This window comes from Rhinoraja longicauda, chromosome 12, assembly GCF_053455715.1.
Source record: "Rhinoraja longicauda isolate Sanriku21f chromosome 12, sRhiLon1.1, whole genome shotgun sequence".
Lineage (NCBI taxonomy): Eukaryota > Metazoa > Chordata > Chondrichthyes > Rajiformes > Arhynchobatidae > Rhinoraja > Rhinoraja longicauda.
Window position 1 is genome coordinate 30,582,707 of NC_135964.1, and position 24,103 is coordinate 30,606,809.

The window sequence follows — 24,103 nt, forward strand, 5'->3', positions numbered from 1 at the left end:
TACAGCTGCACATTGAGATTAGAAACTTAAATAACCATGACACCACATCACTAATGGAGCTGTGCACATGGTTTTAAGGTGGAAGTTATAATTACTGTGCAGAAATTGTACAGTAAATTGCAGATCAAGTTGAATGGACATTTCACCTCCTCTGCATACTTTTCACTTTTTTCCATGTAATCAGACATGAGGAGCATGCCTGATCTTTTCCCAGTGCTATCCATCGTGTCCCACCTACCTCTAGTGCGTCGTATGGTGCCCAATCTTGGAACGGTACAACACAGGAACAGGCCCTTCAGCCCACAATGTCTGTGCCGAACATGATGCCGTTAAACTAATCTCCTCTGTCTGTGCATGATCCATATCCCTCCGCTCCCTGAACATCCATGTGCCTATCCAAAGGGTGCAATGCCACGATTGTATCTGCCTCCACCACCACCCCTGGCAGTGAGTTCAAAGAGCCCACCATTCTCCGTGTAAAAGAACATGCCCCATACTTCTCCTTGAAACGTTGCCCCTTGTTAAAGCTACACCTTGTGGCCTTTTTGTTCCCACCCTGAAAGGTACTGAATGTCTACCCTGTCCAGGTCTCTAATAATTTTATATGCCTCAATCGGGTCTCCCCTCAACCTCCGATGCTCCAGAGAAAACAACCTACATTTGCCCAACTTCCCATTATAGCTCATATCCTCCAATGGAGACAGCATTCTGGGAAGCCTCTTCTGCACTCTTTCCAAAGCCTCCACATCCTTCCCTTAACTGTGGCAACCAGAGCTGCACACAATACTCCAAATGCACGCTAACCAAAGTCCTATGAAGATGTAATATGTCTTCTTGACTCGAATACTCAATGCCTTGATCCAATGAAGGCAAGCATACCATACTCCTTCTTTACCACTCTACCTACATGTGTTGCCACTTTCAGGGAGCTGCAGACTTCCTTTGATTTCATCTTATTATCAGTTGCAAGAGATCCTAAGAGAACAGCATGTAAGGAAGTGAAGGATCCAGCTGTTGGAAGCCTTCGATATCCAACTAATCGCACGGAACCTTCCATCGAGGATGTTATAGTTAGTCCAACTAAGATCCCAGGACCTTGTGCCTTGGGTGTCAACATCAGCTTGTGTTTGTTGGTTTAATGATCGGACATTGGGCCTTCACTTGCCCCTCTTCCCAAACCTCTGCTGTTGTTCTCCTCTCAATGGAACCACTCCCCTCCACTCCACTCCACTCCTACTGATCGGATGGTCCTACCCTGGCTTGCAAAGAAACATCTCCTCCCCACATTCAGAGCTCTTCAAACGAGATGAAAGGTTCTTTGCTTTAATCATTCTTTATATTCTTTGGTCACAGAAAGTGCCAGAGAATTCCCCATCTCCAGGGCCGCCCAATTGTCACTCCTTCTTGTACTTGGAAATTTGACAAATAGCTGCTGTTTTTTCCCCCCACTGCGTATAAAGCAACTTCTCGATGAGTGTTTCAAACAGAGCAGCTGGCTGATGTAGCGAGGCACAACACACATCGTGTTCTCTCTGCGTTCAGGGCTGAAACTGAGTAAACTTGACAAAAACTTGCTCTGATTGAAGATGTGACATCTGCTTTACTGAGCTTGTTTCTGTGCCTCCGGCGGAGGTGTAGACATTGTGAATCTTCTGCTCACCGGTGTGAGAAATGTTTCAGGCATTGGGAGAGGGAAAACACTGCAACATTCTTCAAGGCATTATTAGCAAACGGCAGTATTCCAGGTCACTGGTGGCTTTGTGAGAAACACCAGAGGGCTGTTTGATCGAATGTGGAGTCTCCCTGGCTGACAAGTGCAGTATGGAGATGAGGGGCAACCCTTCTCTGTGCATTGGTGGCTCTGTTATACCCAGCTCCCACTGTTTAACGGAGTGTCATCACTGAATTACCCAGTTAACTCTTAAACAATAGACGTTTGCTTGCTGCTAAAGCAACCATCAAGTTTGCATCAATATTGATCTCATTGATCAGCATTTGATCTGTAACCTCTGTGCTTTGGCAATTCAGTTGCCTGTACAGATGCTTCTTATACATCATATACATGCTTCTTACACATCACCTTGTATACATCTTATACAAATCTCTGCTTGCACCATCTTCTCGGGCAGTGTGTTCCAGATTCCCACCATCATTTGGTTTAAAAACATATTTCCTCAGATCCTCTCTAAATTTCTTACTAGGTCATAAGTGATAGGACCAGAATTAGGCCATTTGGCCCATCAAGTCTACTCTGCCATTCAATCATGTCTGATCAATCTCTCCCTCCTAACCCCATTCTCCTGCCTTCTCCCCATAACTCCTGACACATTTAATTGTGCCATTTAAGGCAATCCCACAACATTAAAGAGAGCGGGTTCAGTCAGAACACAGTCGCTGCTGTGGCCTTTTTGTGTTCCCCACATCACGCTGTGTGGGGATAAGAATGATGCAGGAACTGAGAGGTGCTCATGCCAACCCAGAAAGACTGAATCAACTAAACCTCTATGGAACCGAGACGGCTCGGCAACATAAATTATAGAATTTTGATGGGTTGAGTATTGAGAAAATATCTCCACTTGTGAGGAAACCCAGAAGCTAACGTCACCATAATTCCAAAATCATGGAAAACCTCTTTACACATCGTGGCACCCTCGTGACCACTTGTACAATTGAGGTGAAATAAACAGGAAGATGTAGGCTGATTTAGGAGCTGAAGGCAAAAGGAACTGAGGATTTTTGGGGGGCAGGAGATGGCCCAGCAGAGACCTATTGTCTTTCCAGTACATTCACAGCTTTTAAAATCCAGGAATAATCAAGCTTATCTCTAACCTTGTACATTAATTTGAATGAATTCTAACCAGTTAAACCCAAGGATTATTTTTGGTACTCACTGTTATCAGCCTTCAGGCTCACTCAAAGGGATTGTTTGAATAGACAAGTAACGTTTCTGTATGAATCAAAGCTTTGATCAAGGCAGGCTTGCATGCCACTTGTGTTAATTGAGTGGAAGGTCGCACTGTGTACTCTCAGTCTTGACCTTGATGTGATGAAGCATTTTGAGACCATGCACTTGCAGGACACAATTAAACAAGATGTCAATTTGAAGCACCAGAAGGAATTAGGGCACATGACCGAAAACTTGGTCCACAGATAGACACAAAAAGCTGGAGTAACCCAGCGGGTCAGGCAGCATCCCTAGAGAAAAGGAATAGATGATTTTTCCAGTCGAGACCCTTCTTCAGACGTCTGAAGGATTGATTTTGAGAAGGTGGCGACAGAGAAAGGTGGGAGGTTCAGATAAAAGAATTCTAGAGTTTAAGACCTGGACAGCTGGTAGCACAGCGGTGTGCGTAGAGAGTGTAAAAGTGCTGGAGAGTGAGTGGACATAATGGGGTGGTGTGGAACAGGAGGACAGTGTAGCTGTGGGTTGTGGGGGAATAGGCCAGGAGGCAAGGGTGGGAAACCTAAGACAATGCCACTTTAGATCAATCGGCACAGGATTGTTCTGGCAAATGCAGTCATTCAGTTGAGGCCTCAGTGAGATCAGTCACTAGAGACAGTGATTTCCTTTCTCTGTGGTGAAGGAGGAACTTGGTGGTAATGCACCTCTCAACCCTTTGAACCTCACTGCTATCCAGGCACCATGTACTGCATCACCTACAACCAAGTAATGGCTATGACTGTTTTCAGAGACAGTGGCCTTGAGTAAAGGCCAATGCGTCTGTCTACGACCACTTGGCAGGACCAAATGTGGATGAACTGAAGCACTGGGAGCAGGAGTCAGTCACCCAGCCACCAATGTCTGCCCTGACATTCACCAAGATCTGACTCGGTGCCATCCCCCTGCACTGCCCACATACCCCACTGTTTGTTAATACCCAGGGATCAATCTATCTCCATTCTTAATGAACGCAGCGGTGGAACCTCAGCAGCCCGGCAGCAGAGGGAATTCCAAAGGGCCACCACACTCCAAGTGAACAACATTCTGTTCATCTCTGATCTAAATGGCTGACCTCCCCTCCCCCGTTCTGAGAGTGTAATGAGTGTAATGCCTAATCGTGGCCACAGCAGCCAGGGGAAACATGCTCTCCGCTCCACAGTTATCATTCTGTAGCTTTCAATGAGAACATATTTCACTCATCTACCTTCTATCATTACAGACCTGGTCTATCGGCCCTCCGTATACAGTAAATACAGCTTTTATGGTGGCACAGTGGCGAAGCGGTAGAGTTGCTGCCTCACAGCGCCAGAGAACCGGGTTCAATCCTGACTACGGGTGCTGTCTGCACGGAGTTTGTACGTTCTCCCTGTAACCGCATGGGATTTCTCGGGGTTGACCGGTTTCCTCCAGCACTCCAAAGGTTTGTAGGTTAATTGGCAATTGTACACTGTCCCCAGTGTAGGACAGTGCTGGTGTACAGAGTGACCAATGGTCAGAGTGGACGGTGGGCCAAAGGGCTTGTTCCCGTGCTGTATCTCTGAAGTCTCATCGAAATCCCTTCTCCCAGTAAAATCTAGCAGTCGTCACTGAAGCCCCTGGAGTGAGTCTAGAACCTACGACGTCCCTCTGGTCTGCCACTCAGCTGCAGCTGCCAACAGCATAAAGGTGGCAATGGATGTGAGGAGCACACCCTCCGCCGGTGCGTCACCATTGGACTCAATCTTTTATGTTCCATAAGAAATTTAGTGGTTGGTGAAATATAGTTTAAATACATCGTCGTGGGGATCCATCTCGATTATCAACATTAACCTCTGTCTTCTTGCATTAAATCTTTTTTTAATCAATTAAAAGTTTGACTCCACCCTCAATTTAATTTATTTTGATATGCAAACCAAAGGTTAGTTCAGTGCAGCAGTAAATTAGCTGGAGAATGAGGTGAAACATTATTTGACATGGCATTGTAGTAATTTATTGCAACCTTCTTGTGGAATATTGTTGCCTCAGTGGTTTCCTTTAATGATCGACATCGTTCATTTGGAATGGTGCTGCTCTTCATAAATCCTCTTGAACTCTTTAAGTAAAGGATACTTAAGGATACTTAGGATACACATTCTATGTTCTATGATACATCTTACCGATCGTGTTGCAAAGGTTTTGTCTGCTTGAATGAATCCATCAGTTGTTTTGGAGAAAACGTTTATTGAGGAGATTGCTGATCGAGAGCAGAACAGTGCTTATGCATTGATAGATGGATGCTTGTTCTGCACGCAGACTTTTAATTGCATGATTTTGAGCCGCGCTAAAATATCTCAAAACAACATATCCCAGAGGCGTCTTGGAGATAAACTCTTGCGTGGTTGGGAGGAATTCTGTGAGAATTCTGTGAATCAACCAAAAAATATGTTTTTTAGTTTAATATCACCAAAGATTTTTGACAATTATTTTAATATAATCCACATTGCTGTAATCACCTGTCTAAGGAGATCAGTTTCTGTTTATGTTGAACTTGGCTTGCTAGTACGCTAAGAGCGAATTATTTTGGAACGATGTTGAAATTCCTCTGGACTTTGTTCACTGCCACTATGGCATTGCTTCTGTTATAGGCAGAGGCGGAGTAATCAGGAAAAAAAATCCAGAAATAAGTCCTTGCTCAAATCCTTGTTTTGGTTTCTTTGTGTACTTCTTCACCTCTTGTGGCCAAGAGTAAAGTGCATGTGTCATGAAAACTAAAGGGGGGGAGGAAGTGTCCGAGTTCATCCTGGTGTGCTCCTGGCAAAGCTTTCCGTAACATTTGTATGAAGCATTAATCATAGACCCAGAGGAAACAAAAATGGCAGGGCCGATTTTCAAGTGCTGAATAAGTATAACAATTGGACCTGAAGACTGAAGGGTAACAAATATTGTTTCAATACTTTAATAAACAATAGCGTTATTTGGAAAATGATTGCCTTGCATCCTCCAAGGGAAACGTTGCAGCAATAAGTGGAGTGGAATCTGTGTCAATATTCATTGCAGGCACACAGCATTTGCAATGCTCCTCCAGAGTGTAGCTACTATACATTTACCGTGAAGAATACAGAGAAGTCACAGCACATTACAAAAGATAATTGATGAGCCTTCTTTTCTGCAAGATTGACTGATAAATGGAAAAGCAGCATAGGATTCATTGAATTGAAATGTAAAAAATTTAAAACTGATTTGTTTTCCTCCGACCCCCCCCCCCTCCCTGCCCATCTTTTTTTGAGGAATAACAAGGATGGAGGATGGGGAGGAGGAAGGGGGGGATGATCTTGAACTGTCACTGTTGGTGTGGACAGTGGCTGACACGAGTAGTGAGAGCTGGCACCAGCACCAGCACATGGCCAGTGGGAGTGGGGCACCTATTTACTGCAAACGATAGACACAAAAAGCTGGAGTAACTCAGCGGGACAGGCAGCATCTCTGGAGAGAAGGAATGGGTGACGTTTCGGGTCGAGACCCTTCTTCAGACCTTTGTTGGAGTGATGTGGGAAGTCTAGCAACGATACTTTAGGATGCTTAGGATACATGTTCTGTGTTCTATGATACGTATTCCTGATCGTGTTGCAAAGGTTTTGGCTGCTTGATTTAGTCCATCAGTTGTTTTGGAGAAAATGTTTATTGAGAAGATTGCTGATTGAGAGCAGAGCAGTGCTTATGGATTGATAGATGGATGCTTGAACCACACACAGAGTCTTAACACAGGATTCTGAGCAGGGCTAAAATATCTCAGAGCAACTTATTCCAGGATAGAGGCATCTTGGAGATAAACTCCTGCTTGATTGGGAGAAATTCTGTGAATCAACCACAGAAAAATATTTATTTATTGATCTTCCTGTTGCTCTATAATCTCCTTCAAAATCTGTGGGGACATTTTTCTGCAGGCTCCTTTCAGGAAGACTATTAATTCTGAGTGATAGGGTGGATGCTATGAGACAGAGTTAACATTGGAATAGATGCAGTGATTTTGCTGGTAACACTTTGTGAATCATATAGCACAGAACAGGCCCTTCAGCCCAACGAGCCTGTGTTAAACATCGGCCACCCAATTACTGATCCTCTTTTATTCTCTCCCACATTCCCATCAACTTCCCCAGAAGTTACACACTGGGTGCAATTTGCAGCAGCTAATTTTTTTTTAAATCATCGTGGGATGTGGGTGGGAACTGGAGCAGCCAGGTCGCAGGGAGAACAAGAGGCAGAGGTTTAAACTGAGAGGAAGGAATATTAATGAAAATCTGAGGCTTAAGTGTTTTTACAAACTGAGAGGTTGACACATGGAACGCACTGCCAGAGGAGGTGATGGAATCAGATACAATCGGTCAGTTACACAAGGTTTATGAGATATTTAGATGAACACATAAATAGGCACGACACAGATGGATATAGACTTGGTACAGTTAAACGGGATTAGCGCATGTAGGCAGAAAGATTGGAATGGAGCTGGTGCGATGCAGTGTGGTTCTCTAAGCTATATGACTGTAACATGCAGACACCACATAGACAACACCAGAGGGCAGGATGGAGTGGTGAGGCAGCGGCTCTACCAGCAGTGCCACTGTGCTCTGCACACTGTTGGGTGCTGCGAGACAAAGGGAAATACTTTGACTGGCATTGAGCTTTGATCTCTTTTCACCACTGAGGCAGTGGGAAAGGATCACAGTGACAGGGTGAATTCCTCCATGTTCTCCCTGCTTCACTTAAAAATCATGGAGGGCCGGTTCAGGGAAGGTGTTTGGTGTGTGGCTGACACCCGCTCTTTACTTTGCAGATGAGAACAAGTTCTCGGAGGCCACCTCGGTGCTGCTGGCCTGGTTTGAACGTGGCGAGGTGACACGCCGTTCAGCCAACAGCTTCTACTCCATGGTCCAGTCCGTCAACGGCCACAGCCGGAGACTGATGAGCGAGAAGGCAGCCCACGAGCAGGAAATGGAGGACGCCAAGGAGCGGTTCAAAAACGCCCTCTCGGGAATCCTGACCGGATGTAAGTACTTGCACTTTGGCCTCCTCACTTGTGTTCAACACACTGGGGTAAGTACTTGCACTTTGGCCTCCTCACTTGTGTTAAACACACTGGGGTAAGGACTCCTGCTGCAAGGAGCATGGGCTCAACTATCAGCATTAGACCTTCAGGTAGGAGCTCTTTCACTTCATCTCAGAGTCAGAAGTCATTTTGAAAGTAATGGAGAGCAAAACACCACTGCAGATGCTGGAGTTCTGGACACTGAATACACTATTCACTCAGGTACAGCGGTTGGTTTATCCCCATTATCTATGGCTGAGAAACCACCAGAGGCTCAGCATGCGGATGTTGAATTGGATGGGACCTTCTTGTGTAGGGGGGGTTTCATAGTCCTATAGATAGGGTCAGGGCGAGGGGCAGAACCCACAGGCTGAGCCTCACATCCAACCAGCATACCACGTGAAGGGGTCAGTGCCGTTGAAAGCTTTACAGCTTGGTTTCAAAATAAAACATTGATAAATTATTGGGTCGATGCTGATGAAGAAAGGTTTGTGGTCACGAAGTGATCGGAGGGAGCCTGGTTGTATTGGGTAGGTCCTTTTCTGGATTAATTTTAATTAGTGGCTGTGAATGGGTTTGGTGGCTGGAAGGGAGAAACCAGGTGAAGGTGACTTTGCATCAGGGGGCCGTGTCCACCCAGTGGAGCAGAGGTAACTGTAGGCCACGTTGGAGGGACAAGCCCCATTGGGGCACTGCCACCATCAAGATGTTGACTGCCCCACTTCCGTCATGTTGACACGACTTTAACTGGGGACTCGTGGGTTTCTCGGGATCCCCGCAGCTTGGAAAAAGGGATAAGAGCAGATGCCAGCAGTGGCAACCAAAGATGAAAGCAAAGGCCTCCATAACTGCTGTCATGTAGAGCCTTGCTCACGGGAGCTCTGCTAAGAGGCAGCTCTTCAAACCCGATGGTCGTCTCGACAACGTGTCCATTTGATCTGCACCTTGGACCTCAGATCATAAGGCTGAGCAGCGCCAGCACGAGTGACGTTGGTGGCACCAACAGCAGGAGCAGTCCTGGTGCCCGTAGATGGCATCTCTGAAGTCTGCAGGAGGCACGAAGGTCCACCTGTAAACAACCTGCTGGCCCAACGTATGGCTTAAGGGCTCGACACTTGCAGACTGCTGGACTACAACCTCCTGCCAATGGGCCAGTCGGCCGTGCTTTAATCATGGCTGTCAATGCCAACATCATCCTCTAACCTTTCCCTTTGATTCCTTCAGGGGTCTGTCAAGGGCAGGTTAAGGAATTCCCACAGCTGGCAAAGGCATGAGACAGCACGCTGGGGATTGGTCAGAGTGAGCCACACCAACTTCACACACGCACACGCACACGCACATGCACACGCACCACACACACACACACACACACACACACACACACACACACACACACATAAAAACACACACACACACACTGAGGATTGCCCACTGCTTGAGTCCACCAGGTGCAACCACAGGAGGACCTGTGCATTGTTAGACCATACCTAAAGTGGTGTAAGCAATTCTGAGGAAACTCAGAACACGCAGAACCGATTTCCCATGTTTGTGAAGAACATGCAGCACCGATTTCCCAGGATGGAATCTTGACTAAATTTCCATGGGGTTTTATACAAACAAACATTATATTTGTTAACATTTGGAAGGTGAAGGATTTTTTTCTAGAGAAATGTTTAAGGTTTTACAGAGTAGCTGGAAGTAAAGCTATTTCTGCTTCCTTGGGAGGGTGGGCAGAGGGAAGGGGTGGGAGAATGAGCCAGACAGTAAATGGGGGCAAGTGTTGGGTCATTCACCACGCGATGGATAGAGCAGAACATTTTTAAAGTGGCAAGAAGGTGACAACATTGGTAGTTCAAAGAAAATTAATTCAGTAAAATACCACTGTCATAAATCTTAAGAAAGCTTAACCAAGCATTGCCCATGCATCTGCAGAGTTAGAATGCAAAACCACAACAGGTGGAAATGATGCCAAAATTCTCCAAAGCGTGGGTAGATCACAGCTGGAGAGGTGTAAGCAGTTCTGAGCATCACACTTGAGGGAGATTACATTGCTTTTGAAGAACATGGAACATCAATTTCCCAGGACAGAATCTGGACTAAATTTCCTGGGGGAGTTCACATAAACTAATGTTGTGTTTCTTGAAATTTGGAAGCTTTAGAACTGTTGCGAGAGAAATGTTTTGGGTATTACTGGGAATAGGTGCAGGAGTAGGCCATGTTTTAGGGATTACTGGGAATAGGTGCAGGAGTAGGCCATTTTTTAGGTATTACTGGGAAGTTAATGGGAAACACAGAAACATAGAACATAGAATAATAGGTAATGGGAAACACAGAAACATAGAACATAGAATAATAGGTGCAGGAGTAGGCCATACAGCCCTTTGATGCAGCACCACCACTCAATATGATCATGGCTGATCATCTAAAATCTGTACACTGTTCCTGCTTTTTCCCCATATCCCTTGATCTTCAAAACATCCAGTGAATTGGCCTCCACTACCTTCTGTGCCAGTGAATTCCGCATGAGATTTCTCCGAGATCTCAGTTTTTTCCCACACTCCAAAGACGTACAGGTTTGTAGATTAATTGGCTTGGTATAAATGTAAAAATTGTCCCCAGTGTGTGTAGGGCAGTGTTAGTGTGCAGCGATCGCAGGTTGGCGTGGACTCGGTAGGCCGAAGGGTCTGTTTCTGTGTTGTATCTCTAAACTAAACTAAAATTCCACAGATTCACAACTCACTGGGTGAAGAATTTTTTCCTCATCTCAGTCCTAAATGGTCTACCCCTTATTCTTAAACTTTGTCCCCTGGTTCTGGACTACCCCAACATAGGGAACATTTTTCCTGCATCTAGTCTGCCCAATCCTTTAAGAATTTATTATGTTTCTGTAAAATCCCCTCTCATCTTTCTAAATTCCAGTGAATACAAGCCCAGTCGTCCAATTCTTTCATCATATGTCAGTCCCGCTATCCCGGGAATTAACCTGGTGAACTGCACTCCCTCAATAGCAATAATGTCCTTCCTCAAATTAGGGGATTAAATTGCATACAATACTCCAGGTGCGGTCTCACCAGGGACCTGTACAACTGCAGTCGGACCTCCTTGCTCCTAAAGTGAAATCCTCTCGCAATAAAGGCCAACATGCCATTAGCTATCTTCACTGCCTGCTGTTCCTGCATGCTTACTTTCAGTGACTGATGTAGATTTTTAGATTTAGAGATACAGCGCAGAAACAGGCCCTTCGGCCCACCGGGTCTGTGCCGCCCAGCAATCCCCGCACACTAACACTATCCTACACCCACTAGGGACAATTTTTACATTTGCTCAGCCAATTAACCTACATACCTGTACGTCTTTGGACAAGCACACCCAGCTCTCGTTGCACCTCCCCTTTTCCTATCTGACACCATCCAGATAATAATCTGCCTTACTGTTCTTGCCACCAAAGTGTATAACTTCACATTTATCCACATTATACTGCATCTGCCATGCATCTGCCCACTCACCCAACCTATCCAAGTCACCCTGCAGCCTCATAGCATCCTCATCGCAGCTCACACTGCCACCCAGCTTTGTGCCATCTGCAAACTTGGAGATGTCACATTTAATTCCCTCGTCTAAATCGTTAATATATATTGTAAATAACTGGGGTCCCAGCCATTCTGAAAAGGACCCGTTAATTCCTACTCTTTGCTTCCTGTCTGCCAACCAGTTCTCTATCCATGTCAATACCCTACCCCCAATACCATGTGCACTAATTTTGCACACTAATCTCTTGTGTGGGACTTTGTCAAAGCCTTTTTGAAAGTCCAGATACACCACAACCACTGGCTCTCCCTTATCCATTCTAATTGTTACATCCTCAAAAAATTCCAGAAGATTAGTTAAGCATGATTTCCCCTTCATAAATCCATGCTGACTTTGACCGATCCTGTCACTACTTTCCAAATGCGCTGCTATAACATCTTTAACAATCGAATCAAACATATTCCCCACTACCGATATATCCCCGTTCCCACTGTCCGAGTCTAAATCCAGGAATTCCCTTCTTAACAGCATTGAGGGTAAGGTCACAACATGAGGACTGCAGCGGTTTAAAAGGGTAGATCATGACGATCTTCTCAAGGGCAATTAAAGATGAGCAATTACATGCTAGCTTAGCCTGCAAATCCCTCATCCCTTGAATAAATAGGAAATCCCATACTAATCCTCACATTCTCTTCGTTGTCCCCCCAGATTCTACCACTCACCTGTACACTAGAGATAAATTAGGAACCCACGTAGTCACAGGCAAAACATGCAAACGCCGCACAGACAACACCCAAGGTCAGCATCAAACCCGAGTCACCGTGAGGCAGTGACACTATTAGTTGCATCATTGTGCCACCCCAGGAGGAGGTCTGAACCATGTCATAATTGCAAAACTTATAGAAATACGGTGGAGGCACTGAGGCTTGAAGAGAGACCATCTTAAGTTGGCACACTGTAAGTATGACAGAGACATTAGTCGGCACCATGTCATCTTGCTTGTAACTGTGGCACGCTGTGTGCTGTTGAACTGTTAAAAGCAGCCTGTTCTTGCTGAGGATGACCCCGGTCGGTGCCTGTAACGATGTGTAGAGGCAGTACATTCCCAGCCTCAGTGTGTCTCTGCTTTGTTTTACATTTCTGATCAAATCGTAAACTGGTTGTTTTGTTTGACTTCCTTGTTTACCAAAGTTGAGCAGATTGTGGCCGTTTTCAAGGCCGCTTCGAAGCAAAAGGCATGGGACCATTTCTCCAAAGCTCAACGCAAGAACATTGATATGTGGCGAAAGCAAGCTGAGGTTGGTAAACTAATCTTCTTCCATTTCTATCAGTATCGCTTGCTTCTAGACTATATTTGCTAAGTTGAGCATTATAGCTTGCTGTTAGTGTTCAAAGCAATACAGTTGCTCAAAGGCATCAGCATTTTCCCTCTATATTGATGCTTCATGTTGTGCATTGCTATTGGAAACCCTGCAGCCTAATTGATACATGGCATCAGCAACAGACATCCACCACTTAGGCTGATGAGCTGCTCTCAATTTTGTCTCAATAGTGCAGGAATTTAGGCTAGGAATTTCATTTCATAGAGCGATGGGCAGATTGTGTTCCCTCAAGTAACTGATAGACATGTTTGACATCAGACATCAAAAGGTAGAAAGGTATTTTCACCCTACTCTTTGTGCTATTTCACTGCCAAACCATGGCGCTGGAAGAAAAATATTCAAACAAGTCACATTTCAATGTTATTTTAAGCAAATGAAAGCAGCTGAAATCCAGGAAAGTGCCCACTTAAATCTGCCAATGGCTTCTAAATGAGGTAGGATTTGCACATTACTTTAACTTCTAGTGCCATTAACACTCAAATGTTACTCTTTTAATCACTCTTCCCTGCTCGCCCGCTCGGTCATGTCCTTGAATCTCTTTCCATTTAACCAAACCTTTATTCAAACAGCAAGCATTGGAACATTTCATTATTCTCCAAATTAAAACATTTTATTGTCGTTTTCAAGGTCCTTCCTGGGCCGGTAGTTTCCCTCAGGATTCGAATGATTAGAAAGTTTAAACTAAACAGAGCTTACTTTTAATGCTTTACAACCTTGTTGTTAGAAAAGAGGCCATTTGGCCCATTGAGTCCATGCTGGCTCCAAGAAGAGCAATCCCATCAGTCCCAATCCCCTCTGCTTATTTACGTGTAGCCTTGCAACTGATATTCTCTCACATCATCATCAACTCCCTTCCTGAATCTTCAGCCACCCACCCAAGCGAGGGCTAACTTAGAGCAGGCAATTTAACCACCAGCACGTTATTGGGATGTGAGAGGAATCCGGACCAGTCGGGGAAACACACGCAGGTAGAGGGAGAACGTGCAAACTCCACACAGACAGCACCAAATCAGACCCGGGTCACTGGAGCCATGAGACAGCAGCACTATCTGTGTCACCACTGTAGATAGACACAAAAGGCTGGAGAACTCAGCAGGTCAGGCAGCATCTCTGGAGAAAAAGAAGAGGTAACGCTTCGAGTCGAGACCTTTCATCAGACAGGTGCGTCACCGCACAACTCAGTAGTTGCCACCTCACAACTCAGTAGTTTTGTACAGTTATGACTGCGGTTTTGGTCATATGGGTTAATAGTTGATGTCTCCATTTAAATGTTCAGCCCAGACAGAGAACATTGTTTCTTGTCCGGGTGCTTCCTGCGCATCAATAAGATCGAGAGTCAGAATCTTTTTCTAATGGTAGAGTGTATCAAAAACAAGAAAGCATTGGTGAGATGATGGAGTCCTAAAGGAGATTTGAAGGGAAGGGTTTTTTCCGCAGAGAGTGGCCAGCGAAGGTGGTAGAATCAAATGCAATCACTACGTTGAAGAGACAATTAGACAGACACTGGAATTGGCAAGATATAGAAGATATAGAAGACCTAATGCATCATGGCTTTTGTGCAGATGCTCGGCATGGGTGTGTTGGGTTGAAGGACTACACCCTAGCTAATGGGAGGACCATTCAGTACTGTCTATTGCTGTTGAGCACAAATGTGAGTGAAACATTGGTGATTAAATCTGGCCTAAATCTCACAAGTCCTGCATCTTCTTGGCATTTTTGAGGAGTCCCTAAGCCTGCCCCCACCATCCAGCCAATGTTACCACCTCCTCCTAAAAGGATCAAGGTCAGTGTTTCAGACTGCCTGCACTCACTGCTCTGGTGTATCTCTGAATCATCATAGAGGACTCTTACAATTGTACTGGCTGGCTTGAGGGGCTGAATGGCTTCCTCCAGCTCCCAATCTTTATGTTTTTATGTCCTCAACAAAGCAGGAGTGGGAACAACCATTAGAAATTCTTACCCATGCTGCCTCTAATAGGTACGACCAAGATAATTTGGGAAATGACAGCGTCAGACACAAGTTAAGAGGGATGACTGGGAAAGCAGTGGGAACCTTTCCACAAGAAGTACAAGGTGTAATGCTTCATTACACCCAGTTGCAGCACCCAATATGACAATCATTAGAAGTCCTCTAGGCTTGACTTTGATCTGCCTTCTGGTATTTCTCTACCATTCACTGGTTCTGCTTAAGTAAACCCTTTGATTGAGGTTCAGAAACTCAGCTAGAAGTGGACTTTGAATAGATTTTTGTGGGCTTTTTTATTTGGGTGCTGTGGTCCAGGAGAGAATTCCTTTATGTGTGAAACCTACCTTGATTTAGAAGACTAAGATTGAAACTTCCACTTTTTTTGTTTTTTGATCTTTTGTCGTTGGGTGTCCATTCAATAAATGCACTTTTCTACTTCTCAAATTTATCTTCAATGAGAGGGATGCTTTTCCGGAGAAGAAGCATCGTGGAGTTGCAATTGGGAAAATTAATTCCCATTTCTTTTTCACTTGGATCCATGGAGTTTGAAACTGAGCTTCGAAGCACTACAATGGATTAAAGGCATAGATAGTCATAGAGCCATACAGCACAGAAACAGGCCCTTCAGCCCAACACATCCACGCTAACCAAGATGGTCTATCCAAGCTCGTCCCACGTACCTAGGTTTGCCCCATATCCCTCAATCTTTCCTATCCATGTACATGTCCAGGTGTCTTTTTAATGTTATTATTCTACCTGTCTATACTACTTTCCCTGGCGGCTTGTTTCATTTACCTATCACATCTGTGTGGAAAAACTTACCCCTCGGGTTCCTATTAAATCTTTCCCCTCTCACTTTAAACCTATGGCCCTAGTTTTTAATTCCCCTACCCTGGAAAAAGGGAAACATTCACCCCAACTATTACTATCATGATTTTATGCACCTCGATCAGCCTCTGCAGTCCAAGGAATAAAGTCCTAACCCCTCCAACTTCTCAAAATAGCTCAGACCCTCATAACATCCTCATAAATCTTCTCAGCACCCTTTCCAGCTTATTAGCATCATTCCTATAACAGGGTGACCGATATTGAACACAATATGCAAGTGTGGCCTCACCAATGGCTTGTACAACTGTAACATCTCAACATAACATCTCGACTTCTCTGGTCTGACTGATCATATCCTGACTGATGAAGGCCAGCCTGCCAGAACATTTCTCCACCACCATATCTTACCAAAGATCTCAAAGTATTTTAAATATTTCAGTGAGAAATATTCCATTTGTCATTCAACACCAGAAAATGGTGTTTGTTTCTGATGTCCTCTCACAGGACCGTGCTCTGAAACATCATTACATCCTCTCTGAGGGAAGTATCTCCTTCCCAAGGCAAGGCGACCAGAGGCCCTACAATTGCAGCAAGCCTTCGTACAATTGATCTCCCGCCTCGTGCCTTGTCCTACCTCCCTCCTGTTTTTGCACATTAATAACTTCCTCTACCTAAGTACCAAAGTAACCACATTTATTAATCCTCCAATAGCCCTATCATCACAGACTTAACCCTAGATTGCTGACGGTAGGCCAGCCGTTCTATGCCTTTTACCATCTCTGTTCGTGTAGCACAGTTATTCTGCAGCCTTCCATTTCTACGAGACTTTCCTCAAATTTGGGAATTATGCAAGATCAAAATAAATACACCCTCCATCCCCTCAAACCATGGGACCCAAACTACTAATTCCAGGTATTTTCTACATTTGCATCCCATTAACTTTTACCAGTACATTTTCTGTATTGATCTTAATTATTTCAATTATTCACTCTTGTGAGACTCCTCAATGTCTTGTATTTGATATGAAATATTTCAATGTCTTTGCTATTTGCTTGCTCCGCGTTACAATTTCTCATTTCTCAGACTCTGGGAAACATTTTCACCTACACGATTCTCAACCATTTCACTTTTAGCGTCCTGCAATTTACAAATCTTTTGCTGGTTTTGTTATAACCCATTACTTAAATAGAGTATTGTTTCTGTGCTAGTTTCCGAAGCTGCTTTAGTTCGTGGTGTTCAAATCTTCCATCTCTCTTTTGGCTCTTCACAGAGCTTTTGTAGCTCTGTGAAGAGCTCCAATTTTCTTTTCCCATCCTATTTCACCGCCAACCCCAAGAGACCTGCTTCACTCATTGTAATTTTAGGTTTTGTTTGTGCCGTCGGGTTCGAGCCTCAACCATTCAATAATGGTGCAATTTCTGATAATTGCATGTTTAAGCAAGAGATGTATCCACTTTAGTCCTGATCCCTTCACCTTTCACACTTCATTCCATCCACAAAACGATCTGTAAGATTAACAATGGAAGGGAAATCAGCATAATTGTAACATTTAAATCAAATGACTGCTTACACGAGTTAGTGGGGTATGAAATTGAATGTAAGTATGTACACCGAATGTTTACAGTTTTACTACAGTGGAGGTCTTATTCCATTGTGCTTAAAATAAATTTATGAATGAGCAAAGCTGTTTAATTGTCCTGCCACTGATTCACTGTTCCCACATTGCAATATTTGTCTGTGCCTTTTAGCTCTTTTCCTCATTAGCCCGAATTAGCTGTTCTTCTGTCCCTTATGTTATCTGATATCTGTTTTATGACTAACAACCCATTATTGGCAAGGTGAATTTGCTTCTATCAGCATTTCAAGGAGCATCTCACTGTTTCTGTGCCGCGTGGAATATTTCATCAGCACTGTTGACTTTGCCTCATTATTGTTTGAGCAGGGTGGGAAGAGGCCGCATTCAAACTTGTCATAGGTTTTGTAGTTAAATGACAAATTTTGTGCCAACAGATGTAATCCCTTCACTGTGTTTTCTTTTGCACAATGATCCAAAATAATTTACGACCTTTTTATGTTTTCATGAACTCTCCTTTAGTTTATTTAGTTTAGAGATACCGCACAGAAACAGGCCCCTCAGCCCACCAAGTCCACGCCGACCAGCGATCCCCGCATATTAACACTATCCTACACACACAAGGGGCAATTTTTACATTTACCAAGCCAATTTATCTACATACCTGTACGTCTTTGGAGTGTGGGGGGGCAACCGAAGATCTCGGGGAAAACCCATGCGGGCACGGGGAGAACGCACAAACTCGGTACAGACAGCACCCACAATCGGGATCGAACCCGGGTCTCCAGTCTGTAAGGCAGCAACTCTAACGCTGCGCCACCGTGTCGCCCCAGTGGCGCAGCAGTAGAGGTTGCAGCGGTCAGCCCAACTAACCAAGCTCTGTCAGTTTACTTCAAAGTGTACATCATTTTGCCATCGCTACATGTCCTGTGTACACATATCATTGACTGGAACTGACCAAGCTCAACCCCTGAATGTGTGCTAATATAATGGGGTGAGGATGGACCAGGGGAGTAAGATCTTCTGATCTTCACCACAAGCTGGACAGCAGCCGAGGTTTTGTCTCCCTATCATTATTTTGTTTGTGACCTTGACAGATGAAAGAGAGAGAGGTGCAGATCGATAAAACCCCCTTCCATTTCTTACACTACCATCCAAGATAAGTTAATCTCATTGTTTTCAATAGGATAATTACAGACACCACTGAACAAATTATAATTTAATTGAGTTATTTTTTTGGTAAGTGTATATTTACACGCTATCAATTTACACTTTCATAATTTCATTTTAAATGCAATGTCTGCCAGAATTTGTTGTTGTCTGTGTGGAGAAGAAAGTGCCTTTTAAGCATCTGAAGTTATAAATTGTCCGTTTCAGGTGAGTTATTTGAATTAATATTTCTGTTAGTGGCATGCATGACTGAGTTTGCGATGAGGCACTTGATGAAATGTTAGACCAGCCATTTTTCTAATTAAGAAGCAATGGAAACTGCGGTCTCTCATTAACGCAGTTTTAAACAGTTCCAAAGTTAGCAAAGGAAGAAATATCAATTTTGATTTGTATGAGTCTCGGCATGATTTTAACATTTACAAAATACGTATGACTGCATATTCAGAAATACAGGGGTGGAGTGAATTGAAATTGGATGTAAGTATACCCGCACACACAATGTTTACAGTTTTAGTTCATGTAAAGAGCTAAATTCCTCCATTAAAAAGCCACAGGAGATCCACTTAATTAGGTTGATGAAGAAGGTTGTAAAATCCCACTCTCATTTGCATCATTCTGGATCTGTAATGATTTTTAATGGAAAGTCTAACTTCATTAATGCAAGAATTAAGGTAAGTGACTTACAGTGCCCTCCGTAACGTTTGGGACAATGACCCATCATTTATTTATTTGTCTCAGTACTCCACAATTTGAGATTTGTAATAGAAAAAAATCACATGTGGTGTCAAATTTTATTAAAGGGTATTTTTATACATTTTCGTTTCACCATGTAAAATTACAGCTGTGTTTATCCATAGTGCCCCCATCAGGGCACCATAATGTTTGGGACACACGGCTTCATAGGTGTTTATAATTGCTCAGGTGTGTTTAATTGCCTCCTTAATGCAGGTATAAGAAAGCTCTCAACACCTAGTCTTTCCTCCATTCTTTCCATCACCTTTGGTAACTTTTATTGCAGTTTATCAACATGAGGACCAAAGTTGTGCCATTGAAAGTCAAATAAGCCATTATGAGACTGAGAATCAAGAATAAAACTGTTAGAGACATCAGCCAAACCTAAGGCTTACCAAAATCAACTGTTTGGAACACCATTAAGAAGAAAGAGAGCTCTGGTGAGCTTACTAATCAGAATCAGAATCAGAATCAGAATAACCTTTATTGTCATCCAAATAAACAAGTCTTTTGGACGAAATTCCATTACCCACAGTCCAACAATAAGAGCAATACAAATAAACAATAACACACACAATCACAAACCAACACAAAACACAAAAAAAGAAACATCCATCACAGTGAGTCTCCTCCAGTCACCTTCTCACTGTGATGGAAGGCCAGAATGTTTTTTTTCTTCCCCTGCTGTCTTCTCCCGCGGTCAGGCTGTTGAACTTGCCACGTCGGGGCGGTCGAGGCTCCCGACATTGAAGCCCCTGCCGGGCGGAGAAAATCCTGCGGCCTATTCCAGGCCGCGCCGGTCGGTGAAAGGTCCGCAGTGGGCCGACCCAAGCCCCGCGATTCGGGGCGGGCGAAGACGCTGCCGCTGCCGGAGCTCCCAATGTCGGCCCCCACCCAGGGGCCTGCGAGCTTCCGATATCCACGCGGCCCGCGGCCGAAGCCTCCGGTGCCTCTGCAGGCGAGTCGCATTCGCACTCGCAACGCCACCACAGCCTCCGAAGGCAGCCAGCTCCGCAGATGGTAAGTCCGGTCCGCGGGCGCTGTGAACGAGCCCCAGGTGGTCCCAGCTGGAGGCCGCCAGCTCCAGGTGTTTGGCCGATGGTAGGCCGCAGCGGGAATGGAGACACGACCCAGAAAAAAAGGTCGAGTCTCCATTTGGAAGAGACAATTTTACAGTTCCCCCCCCCCCCCCCCCCCCCCACACACACAGTACACAACCACAAAAAACACTACATTGCATCTAAACACTACAATTAAAACAAAAAACACAAAAGACAAACGGACTGCAGGTGAGCCGCAGCTGCTGCACAGCGCCGCCACTTTCCAATCACAAAGGGACAGGCAGGCCAAGGACGACCTCCACAGCTGATGACAGAAGAATAATGTCTATAATAAAGAAAAATCCCTAAACACCTATACACCAGATCAGAAAACACTCTTCAGGAGTCAGGTGTGGATTTGTCAATGACCACTGTCCACAGAAGACTTCATGAACAGAAATATAGAGGCTACACTGCAAGATGCAAACCACTGGTTAGCTGCAAATATAGGATGGCCAGGTTACAGTTTGCCAAGAAGTACTTAAAAGAGCAACCACAGTTCTGGAAAAAGGTCTTGTGGACAGATGAGACAAAGATTAACTTATATCAGAGTGATGGCAAGAGCAAAGTATGGAGGAGAGAAGGAACTGCCCAAGATCCAAAGCATACCACCTCATCTGTGAAACACAGTGGTGGGGGTGTTATGGCCTGGGCATGTATGGCTGCTGAAGGTACTGACTCACTTATCTTCATTGATGATACAACTGCTGATGGTAGTAACATAATGAATTCTGAAGTGTATAGACAGACACATGCTAACTGCTCAAGTTCAAACAAATGCCTCAAAACTCATTGGCCGGCTGTTCATTCGACAGCAAGACAATGATCCCAAACATACTGCTAAAGCAACAAAGGAGTTTTTCAAAGCTAAAAAATGGTCAATTCTTGAGTGGCCAAGTCAATCACCCAATCTAATCCCAATTGAGCATGCCTTTTATATGCGGAAGTGAAAACTGAAGGGGACCAGCCCCCAAAACAAGCATAAGCTAAAGATGGCTGCAATACAGGCCTGGCAGAGCATCACCAGAGAAAACACCCAGCAACTGGTGATGTCCATGAACCGCAGTCTTCAAGCAGTCATTGCATGCAAAGGAAATGTAACAAAATACTAAACATGACTACTTTCATTTACATGACATTGCTGTGTCCCAAACATTATGGTGCCCTGAAATGGGGGGGACTATGTATAAACACGGCTGTAATTTCTACATGATGAATCCAAAAATGGCCTTAATTAAAATCTGACAATGTGCACTTCAACCACATGTGATTTTTTCTATTACAAATCTCAAATTGTGGAGTACAGAGGCAAATAAATAAATTATGGGTCTTTGTCCCAAACATTATGGAGTGCACTGTATTATAATGGGGGAGGCAGGCACTCATGTGTGCTCATCCCCACAGATTGCTGGCTGTCCTTGCATTGAGAGTATGACCCTTCTCACAGGATTGGGCTGTGGGGCCCAGTTTCGGTAAGTTCACACCACGGTCTAGAAGGAGAACCAGTTTCATGGCATCTGGAACTATTGACGTTAAAGGTGACACAATGTTATAGCGAGCAGTGCTGCTGCCTCACAGCCCCAGAGAACCGGGTTTGATCCTGACCACTGCTGTCGACGTGGAGTTTGCCCGTTTTTCTCCCACATCTCAAAGACCAGTGGCTGGGGGTGTGATGAGGAGGGAGGGGAATTGATGGGAATGTGAGAAAAAAGAGATCGCATGGAAATATGTGGGTGGAATAAGTGACAGGTTCGCTCTGAGGGCCATCATAGCCATCAATGGGTCAAATGGCCTTCTCTTGTGTCCTAAGGAAATATAAATATGAAATGGTCTGAGTGACTGAGACTCAGACAGTGACACCCAGACGGTTGTTGGAGCAGGCGACACTGATTGGAGCAGATAAGTGTCTAATTCTTTGTATCTCACCCAGAAGATGAATCTGTTTGTCATGATGGAGATTCAAGAAACTGAAGTCATATTCAAAAAATGCAATGCAACCTTGACCTGCGAGGTACAAACAGGTTAGACTGCAGGCAAGTATTTCCCATAAGAGAAATGAATAAAAATAGGGACATAGATTTGATTTAAGGTAAGGGATCTGAGGAGGGCCTTTTACCCAGAGAGGTGAGTGCCTGTAATTCATTGCAAGAGAGAATGGTGGAAGCAGAGCCCCTGACAACATTGAAGAGGTGTCTCAACAAGCACTAGGCATTGAAGGCCAAGTGACACTTACGGATACCCACTGGTTAGCATGGATTTGGTGGGCCGAAAGGCCACTCTCATTGCTGTATGACTTGGTGACTGTGACCTTGGCTTTCGAATTGTATTGCAGCCAATACAAGCACCACATGAGAGGATAAATTAACAATGCACAGCCAATCCCATTGGAAGATCTCCTGTTTTATCAAATAGCAAGTAAGCGACAGCCAATCCCATCTGCAGGCCTCATGATATCACACCCCCAGCAACATGCAGCCAATCCCATCTGCAGATCACCTGTGATATCAAACGCCTAGGAAAACACAGCCGGTCCCTGAGTAGGAAATCTAACACCCAGTAACACCAGCTCTGTAAGCAGCCCGCAGGAGAGTTTTGTTTCGTTATGAGCTGGCATTATGCGCTGGCATTATGCGTTGGCGGCTTGATGTTCATGCTCAAATCTCTCTTCAACCACAGGAGGTCAGAAATGCACACAGTGAAGAACTCATGGAAATCCGTCATGAAGAAGAGATGGAAATGTCCGATGATGACTTTGAAGAAAGTCCATCTAAAATCCCCCGAGTCGAGGAATCAGGTAAGCTCTCTATTTGGCTCTCCATTTTTTGGCGTTTAACTAAAGTTGTAACGTAGAGGGATTTGAGCTGATGGCATTGTCGCAACAGCAATAGGAACCTTTTTTCCCCCAGTATTGTCTCTTCAGTCTTGGGTGTTCTCTCTTATGATCATAAACAAAGTTACCAACATAGACCTTGAGTTTCCCTTGGTCATAAACTGCCCAGACTTTACCTGGTGAGAAGAGGTGGACCTCATTGCTTGTGACACCACTGGCATTTCCCTGATACATAACATTGACAGTTCTTTCAATATTTGTTTTCAAAAATTCATTTATTATTTTTTTAAATGCATAAGCTAATAATGTTGGCTTTGCTAGCAATGGCCAGATGCCAGAAAAATAATGCTGACGGACTTGCTGCCTTCCGTTGATGAGATGTGAGGAGTGTTTGTTAGCGACGGAGGTCCCAAGGAAGTGATTTGGGTCTGCAGAGTTTCAGCCAGTGCTGATCGATGCAAAAACTTCACAGGGGGAGGTGATCGAGCAAATTGATTTCCAAACTAAAAAGATTAGAACAGAGTACTTTGTGAATGGTGAACAGTTAGAAGCAGTGGAGGTCCAAAGTACTTAAATTATGCACCAAAGTCATTAAAATGCCACAGACTAGACCAGAAAATAATTTCAATGGCTAATGGAATGCAGCATTTATATCTAAAGTATTAATTCTGAAAAATGGCCACAGATCAGCCAAGAGCTCGTGACATATTGGCACCATGTTGGGAGATAAATGGTAAGCTGTTGCCTCTGTGTTTCTCTGTGACTGCCTGCTGGTGGGTTTCCTACACACTCGTGTGAAGTCTAATTCCTGCAAGCCTCCCTTCACGTGTGGAACTGAGCATTACATTAATACCTGATCCTTATTGAGCAGCAGAAATAAGAACTCCAAGGATACTCAGGAGAAATCGAACTGCCCAGTCAGTGGTCATATGCAGTCGGAGTTACATAGAAACATAGAAAATAGGTGCAGGAGGAGGCCATTTGGCCCCTTGAGCCAGCACTGCCCTTCATT

At 44.4% G+C, this 24,103-nt stretch overlaps 1 protein-coding gene across 2 annotated transcripts in view; it reads left to right on the forward strand.

Moving 5' to 3' along the window:
* Positions 1 to 24,103, forward strand: part of enox1 (ecto-NOX disulfide-thiol exchanger 1) — a 180,290-nt gene that overhangs the window by 64,519 nt on the left and 91,668 nt on the right. For both annotated transcript variants that reach the window (XM_078409375.1, XM_078409374.1), the window contains exons 6-8: positions 7,731 to 7,943; positions 12,702 to 12,808; positions 22,938 to 23,055. In XM_078409375.1, the coding sequence (XP_078265501.1) occupies positions 7,731 to 7,943; positions 12,702 to 12,808; positions 22,938 to 23,055 (438 nt within the window). The remainder of the gene's footprint in view (positions 1 to 7,730; positions 7,944 to 12,701; positions 12,809 to 22,937; positions 23,056 to 24,103) is intronic.